Below are 22,786 nucleotides of genomic sequence, written 5' to 3'. Positions count from 1 at the left end.
CCTGCTGCACCAGGCTCTGGAACTCTCAGAGAACGTTACCTCACCTGGTTTCAGAACCCTCCTCTAGCCTCGGGGCTGTCTGGAGAGGTACACCCAGCTATGGAGCTTGAGGCCCCTGGCGGTACATTTTCCGGTCAGGTCTGGACATCTGATTCTGGGAGGAACTAGGGGACATGTCTGAAAGTCGCAGTCGGAGTCATATAAAGTAACGAGAGTAACATTAACAAGCACTTAACATGTCAACGTTAAATGTTTCAAGGATTATCTTATTCAACGCTCAAAAAAAAAAAAAAAAACCCAACAAAGTGAAGGAGAGTCTTTCAAACTATTTTACCAGATGAGGAAACTGAAGCACAGGATAGTGGAGGAAAAGCTCAGTGGAAACCTCTAGCAGGCTAAGATACCCCCAAACTGCCCTTGGCGCCGCCATTGCGCGGTGGGAGGTGGGTAACCCCCAGAGGACACGTGAGTTCGTCTCCTAGGGTGAGGCTAGCCAAGGGCACTAGGGCACCGGTGAATGCAACCTCCCCCAGAGGCTACCCCATTCAACTTTCTGCCAAAAATTAGTGGTTTCCGGAAGGAAGTCTGAGCTCTCCTGGCGTCAGGGGCTGCTGAGGTGTTTCGCAGCACGACCAGCACGAGTTGCCAAGGGCAGCCATCCCTCCTCACACTCTCTTCTCCCTCCATTCCCAGAAATGGCTCGAGCCCTAACCTCCCGACCCTCCTCCCCTCCCCCCGCCCCCCCCCCCCCCCGGGGCCCTCGCGGCAGGCACATTGCTGTCCCGAGACGGATGCAGAGGGCAGGGGAAAGGCCTGGCTCTGGGCTCTCTCCAGGCGCGCACCGAGCGAAGCGCTGAGCCCGAGATTCCTTCCCAACCCCCATGCTCCCCAGCGCAGCGATTCTGTCGGTGAAACGGCTTTAACGAGCGCTCTCTCCAGGAGGCCGGGTCGGGGAGACGGAAGCGGCAGTGGAGGCAGGCCCCTCTAACCTGTCCCTGAGCCGGAGGAGGGGGACCTTTCCTCCAGAGGGACGGGAGGGGGCGCTAATCCCAGTACTAACATCCTATGGCCCTCCTCCCTCGCGGTTCCCAGCGACTCGGACGAGTCTTGGCGGCCCCAGGGGCCTTCCCCTTGTGGCCGCTCTTTTCCCACGCGCGCGTCCCCCTATCGCCTTTGCGAGCCAGGGCCCTTCCCCCAACCTTCTCTTCGGTACTGCAGCCTTTGCCCCAAGAGCTGCTTCTCTAAGGTGTTCTCGATGGAGCCCTAGCACCCCAACCCCAACAGCTGTGACCCTTCCACGGAGCGCAGCCCCCGTTCCCCGCCAGACCCACAGGAACCAGTTGAAAGAGGCCAGGCGGAGCGTGTGCGGACGCGGCGCCTGCGCAGTAGGGGGGGCAGGGCGAGGGGGTCGCAGGAGCCCTCCAGGCTCTGCGAGCGCGGTGAAGGTGGGAGCAAGGCTCTGACGATTCAGGGGGTTCTGACACATCTGAAATCTCTAGTGGCAGGACCAAATAGGGCTTCCGCACTCGAAGCTACAGCCCACTGAAGATCCCGGTCAGGACCCAGGAAAGAGTCGCTGTGGGCTGTAGCCAGTCTAACGGCTTGGCCTTTCGCAGCTCTCTGAAGGGAGTCGTGAGGTCTGAGCTCCCGCCACTCCGGGAGGGAGTGGGATCCAGCTAGGAAGACTCCTGCGGGCAACTGTGCCCGAGGTACCCCATCAGGACGTAGGCAGGGCTTGAAGCCAGCTCACTCTCGCTTGTTCTTTGCCTGTTTTTATTCCCGATGACTACTGGGCTCTTGTCTGGGAAGTGAAAAGTGGTTTGTGAAAGGGTGCGACTTGTCCCAGCGGTGGGAAGGCTACCTTTCCAGGAAGCCATTGAGAGCATCGTTTTACCTTTCCGTCTTCTGTGACGGAAATTGGTTGGGGAGTGCCGGTGTCCGTGGGATGAAATTGGGGACGGAGAAGGCCTCCTTCACAAAGGCCGCTTTGGTGGGGCCCCTCCGTTTTGCTGTCCTGAACCACTAGGCTTCCGAGGTGTTTCTGTAAAGCCCTGAGGGAGAGACAGGGAAAAGGACTGGAGGCTTCAGGAGGGCCCCAATTCTTTCCCTGGATGATGAAGTAATAACAGGACACTCGAATTCAAAAGAGGAAGGGAAACGTCACAACATTTATTACCAAAGAAAGTAGCAAAATGGAGCTGCATGTACACAACGCTCTTTGGAGGGAAAGAGAATCACAGATTTTAATCCATTTTTACATATTTACAGCAAGATGAAGCCACAGCTTTCGACTATGTTTTTCATTCAACAATCACTTTCAATCAAATACATAACAACTTTTATTTTTCTTTCAGGTTAGTTCATAATTTAAGGATCTAAGGGGGAGAGATGATAAATCACAAACAGTGTGGGTAGAGATGTACCAAATAGTATAAGGTTTCAGTCAGGCTTCTTGTGTGTGTGTGTGCGTGCGTGTGTGTGTGTGTGAATTTATGATTACAAAACATTTGCCTGTCTGTATAATTCACATTCATTGCAATCATTACATTTCCCATAAATTAGTGATATAAACAAACATATGGGGACTTCCAGTAAACAAATAAAAATCAATATAAGAGACAACATTTTGCAGCAACTATAATAACAGCATGGGTTACAGCTTGGGGAAACTTCTTTACAAATCATTTATTCAGCACACACAGAGTAGGGAGGCCAGTACATCCTTATGTATGTAAACCACCTTTAAAACCACATCGGGAGGTTTGGGGAAAGCTGGACAGGGTGAAATTTTCTTTCCTGGGCACAATATTAAATGAAGAACTGCATATGTGGATGGGAGGAGGGTATTTGCATGCACTTTGGGGACACTATCTTGTAAACTGAACTTTCTGAACTCCAATTGCCAAGACTCTGAAGAAAACAGGAAATGATAAAAATGTCTCTCCTTCAAGCCACTCTATTTTCTATTAATGGCAAAAAGGGCTTGCTGATTGCTGCTAGTGGGAAGAAACACACAATGGGTCTATTTTTAGAAGAGATTGTCTTTGAAGGAGCAGAAAATATTAACAATTGCTTGGCTGCAGTCAAAGGTTCCAAGCATCCTTGGCAAGAATATTGGTAGTTTGAGGGGTCCCCAAAGGAGGTTCATCCAAGTGACCTGACTGGGACTGATGAGTGCAGGCCAGTACAGAGAGAAGTGGACACACAGTTGGTGCTTGGGGTATGTACCCTCTGCCTACACCTCCTCTGCATTCTTTCCCCCATGTCCCAGAGCCTCTGCAAAAGGCCCCTCAACATCTGTGCGCCTCCACAGACCTTGGGCCTGATGTCTCTGTGTTGCTTTTGTTTTTTCCTTAGGAGGACTGAGTCCTAAAGTTATCAGTTAGTGTACTGTGCATGTATTTTTTTTTTAAGAAGTTTGATTTTATCTCTTTAGAAACGGTTTGAAACTAACGGGGCAGAGGGAGTTTGACAGAGAGGAGAACAAATCGCTGACAAAGAACCTTTTACGTTTCATCAGCGTTGTTAGGACGACAAGCAGGAATGTCTCAGATAATAACTCCCACTTCAAAGATTTCTCAGCTCAATAGAAAGCGGACCATCCTTTTTATTCAACCACAAGGACTGGCACTAAAGAAGACTCTACTGTTTGATTTTTTTTTTCACCGTGTTTATTTTTCCCCTATTCACTGGGGTACTTGGATAAAATAAACAACAAGACAATTAAGGGAACATGGACTTCTAACTTTTCTGCCATCTTCCCTATCCCCTTGGCCTTGGGCTCTTGAGTTCATGCCCAGGGCCAGCCTAGGCCTGATGGGTATCCTATGCCCCACACTAGGGAGAAACAATATGGGGGCCTGCAAGAGACCTCTGGGATAGAGGGGGCAGAATGGGTTGATCTGGGGACCAGAGTGGTAATGTCCCAAAGGCACAGTTTGAACTCCTTAGATTCATCCAGTGTGTCCCCTCTACAAGTCCCTTTCAAATTCAGGCCTCTACCCTGCTCAAGTGGCAGAGAGGCGTTTTGCACAAAATCGAGCTGGGGATGCTCATTTGTTAAGCTTCTGAGGTTGCCCTAAAGTTATTTACTCTTGACCCTGGAGCTTCTTTGGGGGCGCAGTCAAGGTGCACGGAGTCCGGCTCCTCCTTTCCTGAATGCGTCCCTGGCATCAAAATGCTCCCTCCCCACAGGAGTGTAGGGTGAACCCCTAAACGCGGGCGACGCTGGTTCCAAAGAGGAAGTATATACTGGAGAACGTAGTGACAGTATTAAATGGCGTGAAAGCAAAGGTCAGCGCAAATGTATCTTAATAGAGTGTCTGCCGTGAAGTGTGCCGCCTTTGAAGCGGCCGCTCCCCGCGCGCATTTCCATGGCGAGCCTAACGCGGCATGCTGATGCACCGTCAAACTCACACTTTCAACCCCAAAACCCGACTCTTTGAACAACCCGAGCTTGATTAGACCTTTCTCCTTTTCTTTCCCCTCTTACAAACCATTTCCTCGCCTTTAGAAACTCGCCATCAAACCCAAATGCGCCCTCTGATCACCGCAGAAAGCAGAAACAAAGGGGGCTGAGCGGCGATTCAAGCGGCCCTTTTCTTCCCTCACATTATTATCCATTTTTATTATGATCGGGAACAAGTGCCCATTCGCGTGGGTTTTGTTTACCGGAAATTAAATGAAAATGATTTAGTCCGCGTCAAACAAAAATATATACTTGTATACACAAGAAAAAAGGCCTGTTAGACGTAAATATTATGTCCTTAATGAAAAGCCTGGACGGGCTCCAGGCTCGGCCTTTCAGGATTTCAGTGCAACTTGCCCATTGCCATAGAAATCCTAACTTACCATGAAGATGCACCGTGGCGAAGAAACATTGCTTTGTGCGCGGACCCTTTGATGTCGCAGGCGCTAGATGCGGGCGCTCAGCTGCGTTGGGCGAGATTACCTTGCGAGCAACGCGGTGGACATCTGTAACAAGCAAATGAAAAATTAAAGGCTATTAGGGGCCGACCAAGCATTTTTATTTTATTTCACTATTTTGGATGGGAGTGGAAGGCAAACAGGGACCTAGAAACAGAAGAGAAAGGAATGAGTCCGATTTGTAGAGGGAAGAATTTTTAAACGTCAGAAGAAGCAAGTTCTGCAGATGCCCTCTCCACCTTGGCGGTGGGGCGGGTGTTTCCCCGATGGGAACAAGTCGTTTGCTGCAGGCCGCCGGCCCTTGGCCAGGCGGCCTCTGGACTCCATTGTACGGGTGAGAGGAGTGGGGGGAGGGGATTGCGGGGCCACTTCCACAAGAATGGATTCACTAAGTGTGTGTTTGGAAGATTCTGGTTTTTTTTGAGAGGTACTGAAAACACTCCCATTCCAGTTAGGACATTGTTTATCTGATGAAAGTGTGGGGCTGCAGGGCAGGAGTGAGAATTGTCTAATAGTGTCTGAAGGGGAGACTGTAGAAGAAAACCCAGCAGAGTTGCAGGGCCAGGACTTGTTGGGCAGTCTAGCGGGCTCCCCCTAGGTGGGACTACCAGAGCGCCCATCTTCCAATTCTTAGGGGATTGGGATAGGTCTACCAAAGCTTTTTCACCCTTCTTTTTTCTTTCTAACCCCCTCCCTCATGTTAGCAAGGATTTGGGGGCAGCCCCATCCTCCCTGCAGAGGGTGGGAGACTGGGCAACAGGCCTTGATTCCTCCCCTCCTTGGCAACAATTGCAGACTTTCCTCTCCTCTGCCCCCAACATCTGGTTCTTTATCTGGGGACCAAGTCCCCAGAATATCGAATACTCATTCGATCTAGGCCCATTGGGTATTTGCCTTTAAAACATTTATTATTGAAGTTAATCTCTCTTGTCCTCCCCCCCCCCCACACCTTTTAAAAAATAAGACGAACAATTGTATGATTTTTTACAAAGATTATCCCAGAATTGATGAGATTCATCCAGGCACTGTTCCCTAGGCCAGATCCCTTCACTGTGGAGGCCTTGGCTCAGTGACGTCATTGGCCCACTCTGCACCCCCAATGCCAAAGCACCCACAAGATTTCAAAGGTAGCTCTTCTACAAGGGTAGTGGGGTGGGGAGAGGGTGATTGTTCCCAGGAGGCTTCAGAACATTGAATCCTAAAGCCCCTCTAGCACTCCTTTGTCTGCATTTTCCGTTGTTAGGACTCACACCTTATCCCAGAGGTAGAAGTATAGGGAGCAGATATTTCTGGGTGCTTGGGCCAGCTCTTGGGAGAATGGCATGTGATCCACAGGGGTAGGTGCTTAAACTTCTCTCCCTTTTAACTCCTTTGTATAAGTAGTCGGAAATTTTGGGGCCTGGGACTTGTGCATTTTTGTTTGAGAGGATAGCTGAAGGAGGAGAGAATGTAGGGAGGCAGAAGTAGAAGGAAATAGGCAAGATAATGGCTCAGGGATTCCCTCTGCCACCTTCTGCGATTGGAACTTTCGAGGAGGCTCCCAATGGAAGCTGGGAAGGGAGTCCCGGTGGCAGTCCCAGCAGCCCAGGCCTCGAGGAAAACATTTCACATTCTGTGAACCACGAGAGGACTTTGTGGTCTTAATTTCACCGCCTGCAGCTGCCAAGTTCGCACATAAACTCTCCTAATGTGTATTTTTTTTTTCTTTCGTCTGTCTCTTTCTGTACTTTCTCCACCCAAACACTGGTGTCACGCTACTCAGTCGTGAAGGCGTCGATGGGGGTGGGTGGAGGGTGCTGGGTGTGATTGCGGAATAAATATGGGAACCATATTTATATTTTAAAATAATGGATATTATATTAGCATATTCAATGAGCTCTAACAACTTTTAGCGGTTACCTTCCTCCCTCTCTCCCTCCTTCCCTTCCATCCTTTCTTCCTTCCTCACCCTCTCTTCAAGACTCAGTAACCCCGCCTAGACAAGCAGTCAGTGTACCGGAAGCGGCAACCAGAGCAGCAGCGCTAAAACCGGAGGCGGTGGCGGCAGCGGCAGCGGCGGGACCAGGTGGTGGCTGGGGCTTTGGGGGTGCGGCGGGGGCGGTTGCGGAGGGGCCCGCGCCCTGACACACGTACCATTCACTCAGGTCGGCGCCACGCGCCGCCACCGCCGCCGAGGAGGCCACCGGCGGGTCGCGGCCGAAGTCCGATGAGGGCGACACCAGGGCAGACGGCGTGGCTGAGTCGTAGCCAGAGCTAGGCGGCGGCGGCGAGCGCCCATGCACCTTCATGTGCTTACGCAGAGAACTGGGGTGCGTGTAGCACTTGTCGCAGCCGCGCACTTTGCACGTGTATGGCTTGTCGCTCGTGTGCACGTGCGAGTGCTTCTTGCGGTCGCTGCTGTTGGCGAAGCGCCGCTCGCAGCCCTCGAACTCGCACCTGAAGGGCTTCTCCCCTGGTGGAGGCAACGCAGAGACATTAGTGCGCGTGGGTCGTGGCCCCAGTTTGGCCTCACCACCCTTCTCAATTTCTCAGTCATTTTTAGAAAAAGACCCACAGAAGATTTTCATAAACCTTCTTTCCTTTTGGCCTCTCAGGACTAGCACCCCCTTCGCCCGCTCAGAGCGCGCCCCGAGCTTCCTCCAGCGCGCCGTCACCCCTCCCCCTCTCCCTCCCGGGCCGGAGCGGGGGGCGGGGGAGGGTACGGAGGAGGAGCGATGAAGACTCCATCTTTGTCGAGTTTCCATCCTGATCCACTCTGGTTGTTTTCCTCCAAATTTTCTCCACTCGGAACCAGAAGTATCTTTGCCCGAGAATAGAGTTGACCGAGGAGCTAGCGTCCGTTTGCTTTAAAATTGCTGTTCTAGCCAAACGTTTGTATTCCTCCCACCACCCCCACACACCCCCCCCCACACCCCCCACACACAGTAGTCAACCCCGCACGCACCCTACCATGGCCCAAATTATTTACTAGAGTAGATTTTGTGCAAACGCCAAGGTGATGGAATAATTTAAAGATGCGCAGCCGTTGCACACGATATGTGCATAATGTGGATTCGTGCTGCAGGAAAAGGTATTCTGAGCAATGATTCACTTCAGACGCGATTTTTACGGGAAATGGAGCCCCCTCCCCCTTCCCTTCTACCCCCTGAGGGCAAACATTTAGCAGCATTCTTCAAATCTTGCCTAAACCGTCCGGGATCCCTCCAGATACGCGCGCCGGCAATAATATTTTATTACGCTGCTCCAGCAGCCTCCCGGAGACGCTGCCGCTGGCAGCCTGCTCTCCCAGTCCGAATTGACTTGAGAGGTCGAAAAGCCTCCCCAGACCACCCACGCCCGGCTCTCGGGCCTTGCAGGCCTGAGCTGAGAGGCGGGCGCTGCAGGGTTTGCCCGCGCCAGGCGGGATCCGAGGCCTCTCGCGTAATCGCACCCTTGAGCTCGGCGGCTTCGGGATGAGCGCAGCTGCTGAGATCAGACCAGGCCAGGACAAGCGGGCAGCCGGGGTAGACCCGCGAGGGGTTCGGATTCGTGGTGCGATGCCCTATAGAGCCGCGGGAAGGCGCGAGCGCGCGTTAGGGTGGAAGTATTCGCCGAAGACCGAGCCCCAATCCTGGAGCTCACTGGCGGCTGGATTCGCTGGAATGTGGGGGTGGAAAGGACCCCAAGAACCCGGAAGCCCAGGTTCCTACTGGAGCTGCAGATGCTGTGGCAAGGTGGAGAGGAAGTGTCTAGGCGCTTTAAACAATGGATGCCACCGGGCGCCCAGGGTTGAGAGAAAGGCTACCAAGCGTCTGGCTAAGAAAGAGATGCATGGCTGGAGGACTGTTGCCTTTGTGGTCGCTTCTCCGCCGCTTCCAGGAAGGCTGGGTGCTTTGGGGCAGGTTTGAACACACAAAGCCCCTATTCCTGAGCCGGGCTGAAGCTCAGGCGGAGTCAGAGGTTTGCGCACAACCCTTGCCTCCGTGCGGCTGCGGATAGTGAGCCCAGGGTTCTGGCAGGGCCGGGTCGTTGCGTTCTGACCCTGCAGGAGTACTGCTAATACAGTGGAACACTGGGCGGTGCTGGCATCTGCCATTTCTTGGCACACTGGTACCATTTTATTAAAACAAAAACAAAAACGAGAAAGATGCAGAATACATCAGTGTCCCTATTTGCCCCTTGTTTTCTCCTCTCTGATCCCTGTTGGCATCTGCAAAACTAAAACTTTTCTTCCTCCCTTCCTTCTTTTCTTTCTAAGATTACTTACAAGAACCATGCAATTCAGGGCCTGCAAAAGAAAACAAGATTTGCTGAAAACACAGAGGAGGAATAGAATTTGAGGTTGACCGCCCCCCTTCCCCAATATTCCCCTGCACACCTATCCCATCTTGCCAGCACCTCGTTGGACATTCACGTAAAACAGAAACAATGATTTCATCCCAGACGAGGAGCAGAGGGGAAAAAGCATGGCACTTCGAGCAGTCTGGAAGTTCTGAGGCCCCAGGGATGCCAGGTGAGGCCGCGCCCACTCGCGCCCTCCCGGCCTCTCCCCAGCTGCAGGAGGCCCCCTGGACTTCACGCTTAACACTGCGCCCCCACCCCCACCCCCATACACTGCTTCCCGCCCCCTCCCTTCCCACAGTGTCCGGGCGCTGCGCCCTGGGTCGGTGGGTGGGTGGATGTGCCGAGGCAGGGTAGGGCCAGGACCCTGCAGCCGGTCCGGAGCGGCCGGGGCCTGAGGCTTAAGTCAAGAGGGGCCGGGAGTCTCCTCCCAGAGGCTCAGCACCCGGGAGCGGCCTCCTCCGCGGCCCTGCGCCAGGCCCGCCGGACAAAGTTCGGAAGCCGCGGGGCAGTTCGGCTAGCGCCATTTTCTCGCACTTGTGGCTGGACCAGGTTACCGAGCATCTCTGTAGCGGCGCGGTCACTTCTCTACCTGGGACCCCCCGCCTTGTCTCTCTCTAACGACTGGCGGGGAAGGTGGGGCGAGCCCGCAGCTGAGGGGTCCCGAGAAGGGGGGGTTGGGGGACAGGCGGCCGGGTCAGGCCGGAGCTCGGCGGCTGCCCCGCATCTCCCTCGCGGCGGCACCATTGTTCCGGGATTGCTGTGACCGCCACAAAGTGAAACCTTTCGGCACGGGGCTTGGGGCAGCTGCCTCCCAAGCCGGGCCCGGGCTTCAGATCCGGGAGAATCTCAACTCCTGAGAAATCAGCTCCTGTTCGCCGCTTCCGCGACTCGAGGAAATGAAACGCCATTAATATTTGAAAAGGCAATTATTTTCCTGTTGAATCGAGAACTGTCTTCATGAATAATTTGTAGTGAGGTCTATTGCCATTTGAGAAACATTTTGTTGTTTTTTTTTCCCCCCCCTCTCTGTCTTTTCATTACTTAGGAGGGGGGGTTTGAGAGAAACGCTGGAGCAGGAGATCTCAGTAGGTTTTTTTTTTTTTCTTTTTTCTTTCTCTCTCTCTCCCTTCCTTCCTTCCTTCCTTCCTTCCTTCCTTCCTTCCTTCCTTCCTTCCTTTCTTTCTTTCTTTTCTTTCTTTTTTTAACTCCAGAGATAATGAGTCAGGACTGCCAGTGGAAAGGACGCACTTAAAATTCTGTCCTGAATGGACGCAAACCTGAGCCAGCCCAAGCGCACTGAACTTGCTTCTCTGCTGTAGGTCGATTGCACTAAGAATTTAACCATTTTCTGCTTCATGGACTTCAAACAGTAGGCCGGCAAAGAGCAGTAAAAGTTTGTTTGTTAAAAAAAAAAAAAAAAAAAAAAAAAAAACAACCCGTCATTAAAAATGAGTTCCTTCTCTGGCTCAGGACTGCGCATCTACCTTCTCAGTACGGGCCATCAACTCCTGGAGTCAGCGGGCCTGTGGGAGGTGATGGGGCCTCACTTCTCCTCCCCTCCTCTGGGATGAAACTCGGAGAGCGCTAAAGGGGAACAACTGCTTGCAGAAGGGGTGGGAAAGATACTGGAAACAGTGGGGGGGGGGAAATTGTACATTTCTAGATATACTATGGAAATAAAGGAAACTAAGAGTGGACTTTGGTCTGGACTCCACCTGTGCCAGCGTCCTGGCCAAGGACCTTCCCCAAGATTGCAGGGCTTGGGGGAGAAATCAGGATTTGCAAGTTTCTTTCCCCAGCAGTAACAGCCTGGGGGAGTCCTTTGACTTCAATCCTTGCTGATATTTCCACCAAGAAGAGAGGTGAGTAAGGTACAGCCCCAAGAGAGTAAGAGAAGCGGGGGGCACCAAGCTGGAACTTATTTTATCTTCTCCTCTCCCCACCAGTCCCCCTCTCCAGCCCCCAAAATAGAGGAGAGGAGATGTTGCCTTCTTAAACTTCTAGGGTGTTTGGGTGAGAAAACCCTAGCTAGAGAGAATACAAACATCGGCTGCTAAACTAATTAATGTAACTTCACAGGCTGTTCTGGGAAGTGTGAAAACTTTCTCCTTGCAATTGCATTAATTAGAGATGCTTCTGGCCAGAGGAGTTCAACTTTGCATGCTCTTCAGCAGGCTCCTGTTCTTTCTGTTAACTAGAACTAACAGATGTGGTTGACACATGTCCCCATTTCACTTAACAGCTCAGTAAACGACATATAAGGCAGATGAGTCTCCTTGGTCTCTGCTAAAGCAAAGGAGTTTGTCAAACATCCCAAGTGTCAGGTCACCAAGGCTCCAAAACCTGGGCAAAGTCAGCCCATGAGACCCCCAAATCCTCAAGAAGACACCAAGGGCCTGATGATCCCTCAGTGCAGGTGCTAGTCAGGTTGTCAAGTCCACCAGGGGAAGAGCACTTGCCTCAGGATTCCAAAAGGACCAAGAAAATGAAATTGGTACTATGTCTTATGACTTTGGGGAATAGTGCTGTTTTAAAACCTGCAAATCAAGCTCGATCAGCGAACACACATTTGCACACACAGAGACCCAAGTATGTTCACACTCGCCCCCTCTCACAGAGCAGAAATCACTTGCTTTCCTCCACACACAGGCTCAGGAAACTTCTGTGATTCTAATAGAAGGGCATAATTAGTATTTTATGGACTTGGGTCATGGAAATACCAAGATAGCCTCCCTCCACCCAGATGGAACTTGAGGAAATCCAGCCCCGAGGTCCCAGAAGAGGCCGCCTGCTCCCCCAGAGGGTCCGCACGAGACAGACAGTGCCGAATACTGACCTGTGTGAGTTCTTTTGTGTATTTTGAGATTTTCTGATCTAGCAAACACCTTCCCACACCCCGGGAAAGGACAGGGGAAGGGCTTCTCGCCCGTGTGCACGCGGATGTGATTTACAAGTTTGTATTTGGCTTTAAAGGGCTTGCCCTGGCGCGGACACTCCTCCCAGAAGCAGATGTGGTTGGCCTGCTCCGGGCCGCCGACGTGTTCCACGGTGACGTGCGTGACCAGCTCGTGCATGGTGCTGAAAGTTTTGGAGCAGAGGCGCGGGGGCGCGGGGCTATCGGCTGCCAGCCACTTGCAGATGAGCTCCTGTTTGATCGGCTGGCGCATGTAGCGGAAGAAGGCACCGGGACCGTGGGGCGCCGTGAGGTTCACGGTCAGGTTCATGCCCCCGTAGCCGTGCAGGGCCGCGGCAGCTGCCAGGGCGTCGCTGCGGGCCACCGGTCCCGGCGTAAAGGGTTCGGGCCGCGCGTACATGTCTCCAGGGAGCCCCAGACGCAGGAGTCCGTTCAAAGTGCCGCTGGGGGAGGCCTGCGGTGGCTGCTCTTGAAGGCCCGGGAACACCGAGGGGCTGGAGGCGGCAGCAAGCTGGGGGCCATGGTGTCCGGAGCTGCTACCTGTTGTGGAGACAAATAGCGCGCGTGAGAACGGGCGGCGTGGGCCGAGCATTCCACCGGGCCCCGGGGGGCAGGCCCAGCCCAGCCACACCACGGCCTCTGCCGTCAGCGCCGGGACCGCGAGCCAGACAGAGGCAGCAGCAAAAGGAGTGGACAGCGAGAGGCCAAGCACCTCCACTGCGGACCGGCTGGGCAGCAGTTCGGTAGAGCCCCCTGCCGCTCCATGAGCGGGAGAGGGAGAGAGACTGCAGGGCAGGTGGAAAGGGCAGTGGGGTGCGCAGTGCTGAGTCTGTGGGTTGCTCGGGGACCCCGGGCTGTGCTCCAGAGGGGCCCGACCTGCGCCCCCAGAGCGCTCTGGCAGCCAATCCCCTGGAGCACTCAGGGGTCTCGGAGCCCTGCGGGGAAATGGCAGTGAGGGAAGCGGTGATGTTTTAGGTGGTGGTGGTGCGGAAGCGCCCCAGCCATTTTTTTTTAATTTCAGTGCCCAGCTCTGCTGAAAGAGGGCGGCCTGCTGGATCCTGGCCGGGGCTCCCCAGAGCTCCCTAGGTCAGGTCGCTCAGGCCAGTCACCTGACAGCAGGGAGGGCAAAGAACAACCACAAAAAACTTATGCAAAGTTTTTTTTTTTCCCCTTCAAGTTTCGGGGTGTGTTCCCCCCTCCCTCAGTCTTTAATGCCTACTTGAAATCCCGTACACTACAGAGGTAGCAGCGGGGCGCGTGAGGAAGTGAATAGAGATTCGGGGCCATGGCCGGGGCCCGCGGAGAGGAACAATCGCCTAGGTCGCCTATTGGCCCGCAGCCGGGCCCGACGTCAGCAATGACAGGTCCCGCCACACGCAGATACACACACACACACACACACACACACACACACACACACACACACACACACTCCTGCTCCAGCGTCTCTCCACCCCACCCCACCCTACCCCCAACATATCTTGCTTCTACTGCTCATGCGCTCTGACCCGGGTACGGATTCTTTTCTCTCCTCTTGAGCCCCCTCCCCCTCCTCTCTGGACAGCTGAGTAGATCTGCTCTGCCTCACTGCTCCAGGAAGTGAGAGGGGTTGGGTTATGCCTTCTTTCACCACGACTTTGGGGAGGGGGTGTTGCGCCTTACGTAAAGTACTCGGGTTATTAGACGGGCAGATCCAGCCCTGCGGACGGGGCAGCACCGGGCGCGAGGGGATGGCGGCCTGCTTGGTGGGTTTGTCCCCGGAGCCAGAGGCGGGGGGAGGGGGGGAGGGGGCTGCTGTACCAGGGACTGCAAACTACGCGTCCGGGAGCGGAGGAAACTCTCAGGCTAGCAGCCCTTGAGCTTTATTATTATTTTTCTCGCTTTTGCCGAAATTTCTCGTGTCCCTCATGTCTCTCTCATTTCCTTGGACTCCCCGACCCTTTCCCTTCTCCCCACTCTATCCTTCCCACCTAGCCTTGCCAGACCCTCCTTTCAAGTGGCGCTCGGAGACCCCTAAACCCAAGATTCCGGCCCTGACCAGACCCAGAACGACCTGGGAGAGACTGGCCTCGAACCCACGCCACTCTCCCGAGAGGGGCTAAGAATCCTCTCCGCCACAAACCCCTTCGCCCCGCGGGCCGGCTGGCCAAAGAAACAGAGGCGAGGGGCACGCTGCAAGGAGAAACAGGTCCTCATCCCCGGGTCTCCCCGTGTCAATTTGCAGTCTTGAGCTCTGTACCCTGACGCCAAACAGAGCCTCTGGGAAAGGGGACCGCGATCACTTCCACTTTCAGCTCCCTCCACTTGTTGCCAGTGGCCGGAGTCTCTGCGTCTATGCTCGCTAGCCCTTAGGGCTCTGAGAAGAGTGGACACCAAGTTTCCCAGCCCAGGCTGTGAAAGGGACTGCGGGCCCACGGCCTCCTTTCGCCGGACGCCCTCCCAGGCTGAGGCTCCACCGTCTTGGGGTGGGGGTCGGCGGGCGGAAATAAACCTTTCAGTTTCGGCCTAGCCTAGTACCGCCTGAACAGGGGGGAGTGTCCTTTGTCTGCGCCGCCGACCGGCTAAGGCTGGCTGCACAGCTTGGAGATTTAAAGGGCTGCTCGCCCTAACGCCTGCCCTGCTCTCTGAAGCCAAAAATGCCAACTTAGGTACTTGGGCCTCCCTAGCGGCCATAGAAAGGGCCTCCAAAGCAGAGGAAAGCTTGGATTTTTAAGAGAAGTTGTAAGGATTGAGTAAAAGATCCCGTATCCCTAGCCGAGGTGAGAAGTTTGGACAGATTGCAAGGAACTCTGACTTGGAGTTGATTGAGCTGCCCCACCCACCCCCAGCACGGAGAACTATTCTTATACATTTCCTGGTCAGTAAAAAGGGTTTCTTTTAAATTTTTTTAAAAAAATAATTAACTTACTTATAATGGTTGGCAGATTCTTTGAGACGTTCTTCATTTAATACATTGTTCCCCGCTCGGGCCGCATTTTAGCGAGGGATTAACTTACACAATTTCCCTCGGCTTTGACAAGTCCAGGTCTTTTGCTCCTCTGACCGGCCGGAAGAGCTTAAGCAATGCGACCAATAGATGCTGCGTTAGAGAAAGAAAGAAAGAAAGAAAGAAAGAAAGAAAGAAAGAAAGAAAGAAAGAAAGAAAGAAAGAAAGAAAGAAAGAAAGAAAGAGAGAGAAAGAAAGAAAGAAAGAAAAAGAAAGAAAGAAAGAAAGAAAGAGAGAGAGAGAGAGAGAGAAAGAAAGAAAGAAAGAAAATGAAAGAAAGGAAAAGAAAAAAAGAAGAGGAGAGAGAAAAGAGAAGAGAGGGAAAGGAAGGGAAAGGGAAAGGGAAAGGAAAAAGAAAAAGAAAAGGAAAAGAAAGGTTGAAGGAGAGCTTTTGACAGTCGAATCCCTTCTGCTCTGGAAACCAAGGATGTGTACATAGTGTTGAGACTAGACTTTGAGGATTTGTCTCCTTCCTGGCTTTTACCTCCTCCCATACTCTCTCTTTCTGGGATTTACCCTTCTGCCACAGAAGCCTCCTCTCCTGTCTCTCACTCTGTTTTCCCTTCCCCCTTGTGATGGCCAGGCCTAGTCTTAGTGGTTTCAAGGCTCCTCACTGCTCAGGTGTCTGTTGAATGCGCAGTTGTCTAGGCAAGTGTGGGCCAAACCCATGAAGGGCTTCTAAAGACAAACAAACAAACAAAAAGCCCCCACACACAAAAAAACCCAAACCCAAAATGAATGTGTTCCTCCCTGGGACCCCTTGCCTAGCTGTTTCTCCTAACCAACTCTGAACATAGAGCTTAGTCAACTCCTCCTGTAGCTTTCAGGCCTAAGTGCAGGGATACTTCTGCAGTGGTCCAGCAATAAAAATATCTTCTTTTCCACCTGAACCTACATGATCGACAACCTACCGTTCAGGATGTTTGTCAAACTCATCATCCACTTTTGCTCCCATTAAATCTCTGATTTGCACAAAAATGGGCCCCTCAATATATAACTGTGACCTCAACTACATCAAAAGCTTTGAATAACAGCAGAGAACAGGGGTATTAAAATTGTTTTAGTCTATGGACCCTTTTGGAAGCTTTGTGAAGCCAGTGGACTCTAATAGTCTTGTTTTTGTTAACACATATAGTAGAAGAAACATGTAACTTTCCATTAGAAAGTGGTGAAAATAAAGATGCAATTTTTCCCTTTCAAGTTTGTGGACCCCCTAAGTTCGAAGCCCTGACTCTGTAGACTCTAGGGATAAGAAGCAGAGGTTTTATACTTGTAGACTGTTAGTACGCTATATACTCTTACTAACTTTACCCTTGAAAAACTTTGAACATGTGCGTGGCTTTTTGTGCCAACAGCGAAAGGGCAGATATGTCTGATTTAGCCAAATTCACCGATAGTAACCTGGCCCCATGGAGCTCCTTCCCAGATGCAGCATTCTCTTGAAGTACTGAAAACATATGGACCCATCCCGGGTAGATGCTTCTTGAGTAGCCAGGGATTACTTGACCTGCAGGTCAGTAAGGCTGTCTGATCCTTGCAAGTTCGTTGGAGCCACATGGTTCACACGTTGGCTAAACACAGAAATGGGACAAGGAATTCTCCTAGAGGGACATTTTCCCAGGGACAGAGACAGGGAGGGAAAAAAATCCATTTAGCCACTAATATAGACAGGGAACTCTAGGTGATTACATGAGGGTCTTTAAGGCATATCTCCGAAATAAGACCCAAAGCAGTATCCAGGTAACCACAGATGACAGGTGGAACGCCGATGGCAGGGAGGTATATTTTAGTTTTCGGGGTGGTTTCTTTGAGTCTTCCAGTGCCAAGTATCAAAGAGTCCTGACTTCATTGACTTGACAGGGCAGGCTGAGGAGTGGTGTTCCTCAGTGGTGCTCACAATTTTTCTTTCAGAAAGTTATCTCACCACACTGACTCCCAATACCAAATGCTTGGCTGGAGCATTCTATTTCTAACCATGCTGGGAGTTACAGCCCTGTTGAGTTCACTTTCCTACTTGATTTGCAGGAGAAAAACCACCACATTCTGCAGCCCAGAGATCTTCAGCAGAATTCAAAGAAGCACTGGAGGCTTTTGTAGGGGCCTGTGTGGGGCAAGCTCCACTACCAGATGCCAAACATCCATCCAGTGCCCAGAATCCTGCCCTAAGAACCTTTGTTCACCTCAGCCTGGCCAAAGCAACAGCATACACTAAAGTGATTTTTTAGCCCTGTTGTATAGAAATATGACATTTGGTGGCCCTGCCATCTGCCAGAGCTCCTCACATCACTGGTTCAAATAGGGGAATGTCTGACCTCTCTCCTTTGGAAAAGAAAGAAATGGGGGAGGTTTCAGATCAATAGCTAGGCTATTTTTCCACTTTGATCTTTTAAGCAATGCTAACTGATGATTATCTGTTGCAGGTTATGCCCAGAGCAGGGTCTCAGGAGCTGAGGGCCACCACACAGAGCCTAGACGAGAATAAGCCTTCTTGTCTGAATATTTGCATCTAGATCTGCAGTCACTTGTTCAATCCTTTCTTCCCTGTTTCTAGCCAGGTTACCACCCCAAACAAGAAACATACCTCTTTATAGGCTATTCACAGACAGACTTTAGATTCCTGCAGTGAGAGGTTGTCTCTAGTCTTATGAAAAAAAATAATAACTTCAGCCCCAGGAGCCCACTGTATGTCCCAGCCCAAATTGTACAAAGGAGATGAGATCTAGGATTTTGGAGATAAAGGAAGAGATTTCCCTCCTCTGCTATGGAAGTTTGGGCTTTAGTCATCATTAATGGAACTGAGTATGAAAGAAAATATACTTGGGTAAAATTTAATTTCCAAGCAAGGGTTCTGCTAAACATCTTTTGACAAAAGATTAAGAAACATGGTCAAAGACCTTCCAGAACAGCACTGAGGGATTAAAACAAGTGAATTTACATAATAAGCACATCTCTCTTGAGAATTCTACCATCGAATTATCCCAAAATAATAGAAGAAAGCCATTTCCTGAGTTGTCCATTTAACTTTTGTTAAGAAGGTTGATTTTCCTTCCACCAAGGGAATACCTTGGAGGCAAGCATCGTCAGTTGGTGGTATAGTTGAAATGAGGAAAACTAGAAGCGCCTGGAAGGGAAAACACCCAACCCTAAATCATATGCTTATTCTAAATGGAATATTAAATTAAATTCTTCACAATGAAGGTATTCCTGACAGAGTGGCTGTCAGTCACTCCCTGTTCAGGCACCACATTGTGGGAACGTAGTTGCCGCCACATTGCAGAAGGCTGGTGTCCCTGGTAAAGATGATGCATATCATGTAAACCCCATCACCAAGATCAAAGTCTGCTCCTTTCATGGAAGCCAATACATGTCAAACCTCATTCCAATCAAATCGTCTGGAAATGAATTCAAGATGAATATGTCATAGAATAATGTGACAGTGGAACTGCAGAAGGTCAAGGGTGGTTGTTTCAATGAGAGAGTCGTCAAATATTAATTCTGGAATGTCCAGATGAGTAGGCATTGAGGGGGATTAGCTGGCTGCTGGTGGGATGTTGTGTCACTGATTTGTGTGCAAATGCATCAAACGCCAAGGTGTTCTCAGTTTCATTGGAACTCAAGAAATATCTCCAAGCTCACAACTCAACATAACCAGAAGACCAAACAAAACTTCCCACTATAAAAGAATAACTTCAGCAAACCAATATTCAAAAGAGGATTTTAACTTACTAGACTCTTTTAGGGAGTTTCGGTAAAGCCGTAATCTTTTCCTCATCACCAAGGAAGTCTTGTATCTCATTTTCTGACTTTGAGCCTGTTTGAGAAGAAAAGAGAGATGGTCACTGGTTAAACAATTTCATACATGTTTGTATGGCAAGATTGTGTGGCCTTAATATATGAGTGAAAAACAGTGTGGTCTGAAGAGTCTTTCAGTCTTTCTTAAACCATTTTCAAATTTTAAAGTGAGAGAAAGCACTCTGCTGGGAACTACCGTTGCAAAACAATATATCCTTCGTGATACAAAATATTAAAAATCATTTTCCTCCTAGACATTTTTTTGTGAAATTCATTTGTTGATTTCCCTTGTAAATAGGATTTAAGCACCAGCCAGTGTTCAAATACCTCTAACTTCTTGAATTTGAATTTAATGCATGAGAAGTTCCCATTTTTTTCTTTAAGTTTACTGAGTTTAGTAAAATGTGATGAGGAGGGCTAGGTGTCCTCTGGGAGGTGGACAGGTTAAAAATTGAGGTACAAATATTGAAATTGAGAAGAGAGAAATTTCTTTGTGGATTTGTAGATCTTGCCCATAGTGGTGTGGGATCCCTTATCCTTACATGGCTTCCACCCTCAAACCCATTTGGAAATCATCATCGGTTGATTTTTTAAAGTTAGTATAAAATTCACCAGAATGGGGGGGGGAAAAGTATCATTTCTGTCATCTGGTCCTGGTTGGCTGCAGTTCTTAGTTAAGAATGTCAGAACTGCAACCCCTCCCCGCTCCTGTAATACTTGCATCCCTTATCAAATTCACTTTGTGGATAATGCTACCAAACCTTTGGCCATCTTAAAGTCTGAAACCCATCCTGGGGACCTTTGCATCTGTCAGGCAACACTAAAGACAGTGGAACAGCCAAAGAGAGACGATCCACCCAGCCCCAACCCTCAATTTGGCCTAGAAAGACAAACAGTCATTGAAAAGGTCTCAGGCTGGACAAACACAGCACGCCCTCTGTCAATGAGGACGTCTGCCTGTCTTGACACTCCAGCCCACAGAACAAGCGATTGTTTAACTTGTTGAACCACAGGCCAAATCCAAATGGGGCTCTGCTATCTCAAAGGCTTTCCAATTCTCTATGCTCAAAGATCTCTTTCTCTCTCCCTCAACCCTCAACCTGGGCTTGAACTAGCTTGTGTGTTTTTGCCCTTTCCTCTATCTTTTCTAGGTCCAAGCCTGAGGGGTGTGTGTGTGTGGGGGGGGGGTAGACTCACCTTTTCCCAGAGGGTTTTATTTATTTTCAATTTTTTTCTAAACAAAAGGCTTCTATCCCCAAAAGTAATAAGCTCTTCCCTGCACAAATCAGGAAAGAACGGCGGGGGGGGGGGGTGGGCAACGTTACATTCCTACTGAAGTTTGGCACGGGAGGCATCATCGCTCTAAATTTCCTCATGGCAGGATATCTGGCACTGGAAACATCCTGGTTGGTTGGGATTAGTAGAATTTACCTTTTTGCTTCAGAGGAAAATGGGTGTGTTTCCCTAGAGAGCCCCATCCACCCACAATGCTGCCCAAGTCCCTCCCTGCTTAAGAGGCCTGGGTCGCTTCTACCCCTAGATCCTGGCAGTCTTTTGTGCATTACAAACCCACAGGCATGCAAACAAATGCTGCAGAGGCTGGGCTTTGGGCTGGCAGCCTGGCAGCTGAGAGCTTATGCTGCTCTGTAGCAGCTCCATCACCAGGCTGGTGTAGAGAACCAGGGTAAATATCTCCTCCTTTGGTTCAAACTCTGGTCCCACTTAGCAAGCCAGTTATCTCACTGAAGGAGGGGTGAAAGAATATGGGAACAATCCCTGGGCCCCTAGACATGAGTTCCCCACTAAGGCAGGGATATAAAAGCTCTGAAAATGCTTGGCTAAGTTCTCAAATTACTGCTCCTGGTTTGTCTCCGCACACTCCCATGGCTACTTAATCAGGAGTCAGGAGCACAACCTGGAGACATCAGAACTTACCTTCCTCCTCACACTTTGAGAAGAGGAAAGGGTGCCAGCCAGCCGCCGTAATTAATTGGTTTGGGGGAGAGCCAAGCAGGTGGGCCGGTGGGTACACGCAAAAGACACTGTTTTTCTTTGGGGGAACACCGAGGCTGAACGTTGTAGGATCACCCTGGACTGCTCAAGCCTGCTCAAGGTCAGAGGTCACCTACAGCCTGCTTTCCAAGCCAGAGATTTTAGTCCGGGAGCCATGAACGCTGCTCTGCACTGATTAACCGGCAGGCACTCAGGCAAAGGCATGCCGGCCTCTCGGCCACGGCTCAGCTGGGACGGTGCAGAACAGGGGCCCTTCAGCCTGCCAGGGAGCTCTGAAGCCAAAACCAAAAAAAGCTCCTGGCTTCTACCCGCAGTCTGCTATTGCCAGCTGTACCGACATCTCCCCGACTCCCCTCCATCAGGCCCTTTAGCACAGAGACAAGGCTGGACTGTGTGACGGCCTTCTCGCCTTTTTCTCCTCCCTTGAGGAAAGAGTTCCGGGGTTTCCCGGCTGCGGGCTGAAGGCTGGGTGACCTCCGTGGGCTCAAAGAAGAGTATGCATTAGTGGGTTGCCAGCAGGACAAGCCGGGACATTTAACCGTCTCTTTGAACACCCCCGACCCCCACCTGCCGGCAGCTAGATAGAGGAAAGGAAGTTGGTGCCTCGCCTTGGGTCGCTCTGAGGCCAATGCTGTTCGAAAGTGGGTAGAAATATGGCCTTGGAATCCATAGGGAGCCTCCTGCAGACAGTGCCGGCCAAAGTACAGCCCTTCAATACCCCTTCTCCATTCCTAAGACCTCGCTGGCTTCCAGCTGTCCCCATGGACCGCCAACCTCATTCATCAACCCAAAACTTTCCGGTCGAGCCTTTGAGGCAGTCCTAGCTTTCTCTCACATCTCGACTCAGTTCCCGCCTTACTTGCCCCAAATTTTCTGTGTCCCTAAATGTCTAAGATACTGATCAGAATTCTAGGCGGCTGCGGCCTGCTCCCCAGAGAACTAGTCGTAGCCCTCGTTCGAATCTGGGAGAAGGAAAGCCAAGTCCCGAACCCGTGGCCCGCTACGCGCAGAGAGCGGATCCCAGCGGTCAACTTCCTGAAGCAGGACCAGGATACGCGAGGGCGAGGATCCGGGCCCCGCGGCTGACCCAGCCAGCATCTCCCCTCCGGTTGGGGCGGAGAAGTTCCATCATCTTGCTGCCAGCAAGGCTGACTTAGCTCCTTTGACCCTGGAAAGGGGAAGCCGGGTTCCTCCCTGCCATCCTCGCAGGGACGGGGCGAGAAGCTGCCTGGAGGGGGGGGGGGGGTCCTCCTCCTGGAGAGGGTCCCGGTCGCTTGGTGAAAAGAAAGCTCTCCGCCACGACTCCCCTCCTGTGCCTATGGTGGGGCACCCAGGCAGTTTACAAGGAGGGGAGGAAAGGCGGGTGGGTAAGAAGCTGGTCTTGGTCCCGGTGCCAGTGGGAACCCATTCGTCCTCCTTGCCCCCCCCCCTCCCTGGGAAGAAAAGATGGACTCATCCCCAGCGCTGCCCTTGGCGGAAGGGCCCCCTCCTCCCCTCAATGTCAATGGGGTGGGGCCTATGCCCACGGTTGGGGGGCTAATGAGGGAGGGGATGGGGAGAAAGTCTAGCTGGGCCTCTTTCCCCAGTGGGGTTTGGGTGCCAGTGGCCCCGCGAAGGGCGCTTGCTACCCGGCAGCTGGCTGTACAGGTCCCATCTATCTGCCCCCTGGACTCACACACTTACCCCGCTCCACCTGTTGCCGGGATCGCCTCATTTCTGCACATCACTTTGGGGTGGCCGAGGGGGAACCACAAACCCCTCCAAGCCTCTCTTTTGTGGTTCCAGCGAGGCGGTCATCCTTCATTTCTCCTTTTCCAGCTTTCGGGAAGCAG

At 51.5% G+C, this 22,786-nt stretch overlaps 1 protein-coding gene across 1 annotated transcript; it reads right to left on the bottom strand.

The window, feature by feature from the left end:
- Positions 1-6,881: 6,881 nt before the first annotated feature.
- On the bottom strand, positions 6,882-22,052 carry ZIC4 (Zic family member 4). The gene is made up of 4 exons (XM_015539372.2): positions 21,945-22,052; positions 18,876-18,960; positions 12,086-12,703; positions 6,882-7,378 (listed from the first exon to the last, which is right to left on the bottom strand). Exons 1-4 carry the CDS (start codon positions 22,050-22,052, stop codon positions 6,882-6,884), a joined length of 1,308 nt encoding a protein of 435 aa, XP_015394858.2.
- Between the last annotated feature and the right edge of the window lie 734 nt (positions 22,053-22,786).

This window comes from Panthera tigris, chromosome C2, assembly GCF_018350195.1.
Source record: "Panthera tigris isolate Pti1 chromosome C2, P.tigris_Pti1_mat1.1, whole genome shotgun sequence".
NCBI classification, from domain to species: Eukaryota; Metazoa; Chordata; class Mammalia; order Carnivora; family Felidae; genus Panthera; species Panthera tigris.
The sequence above is the reverse complement of the archived record's forward strand: the minus strand, read 5'-3'. Positions and strand labels throughout refer to the sequence as shown.

Bases quoted from the DNA above. Each gene is read 5' to 3' on its own strand.
- ZIC4 (XM_015539372.2), bottom strand. From the start codon at position 22,052: ATGCTGGCTGGGTCAGCCGCGGGGCCCGGATCCTCGCCCTCGCGTATC. The intron at 18,961-21,944 runs GTTCGGGACTTG...CTTCTCAAACAG, and splicing joins CTGCGCGTAGCGGGCCACGG to GCTCAAAGTCAGAAAATGAG. The intron at 7,379-12,085 runs GTCAGTATTCGG...TGCCTCCACCAG, and splicing joins ACACAAAAGAACTCACACAG to GGGAGAAGCCCTTCAGGTGC.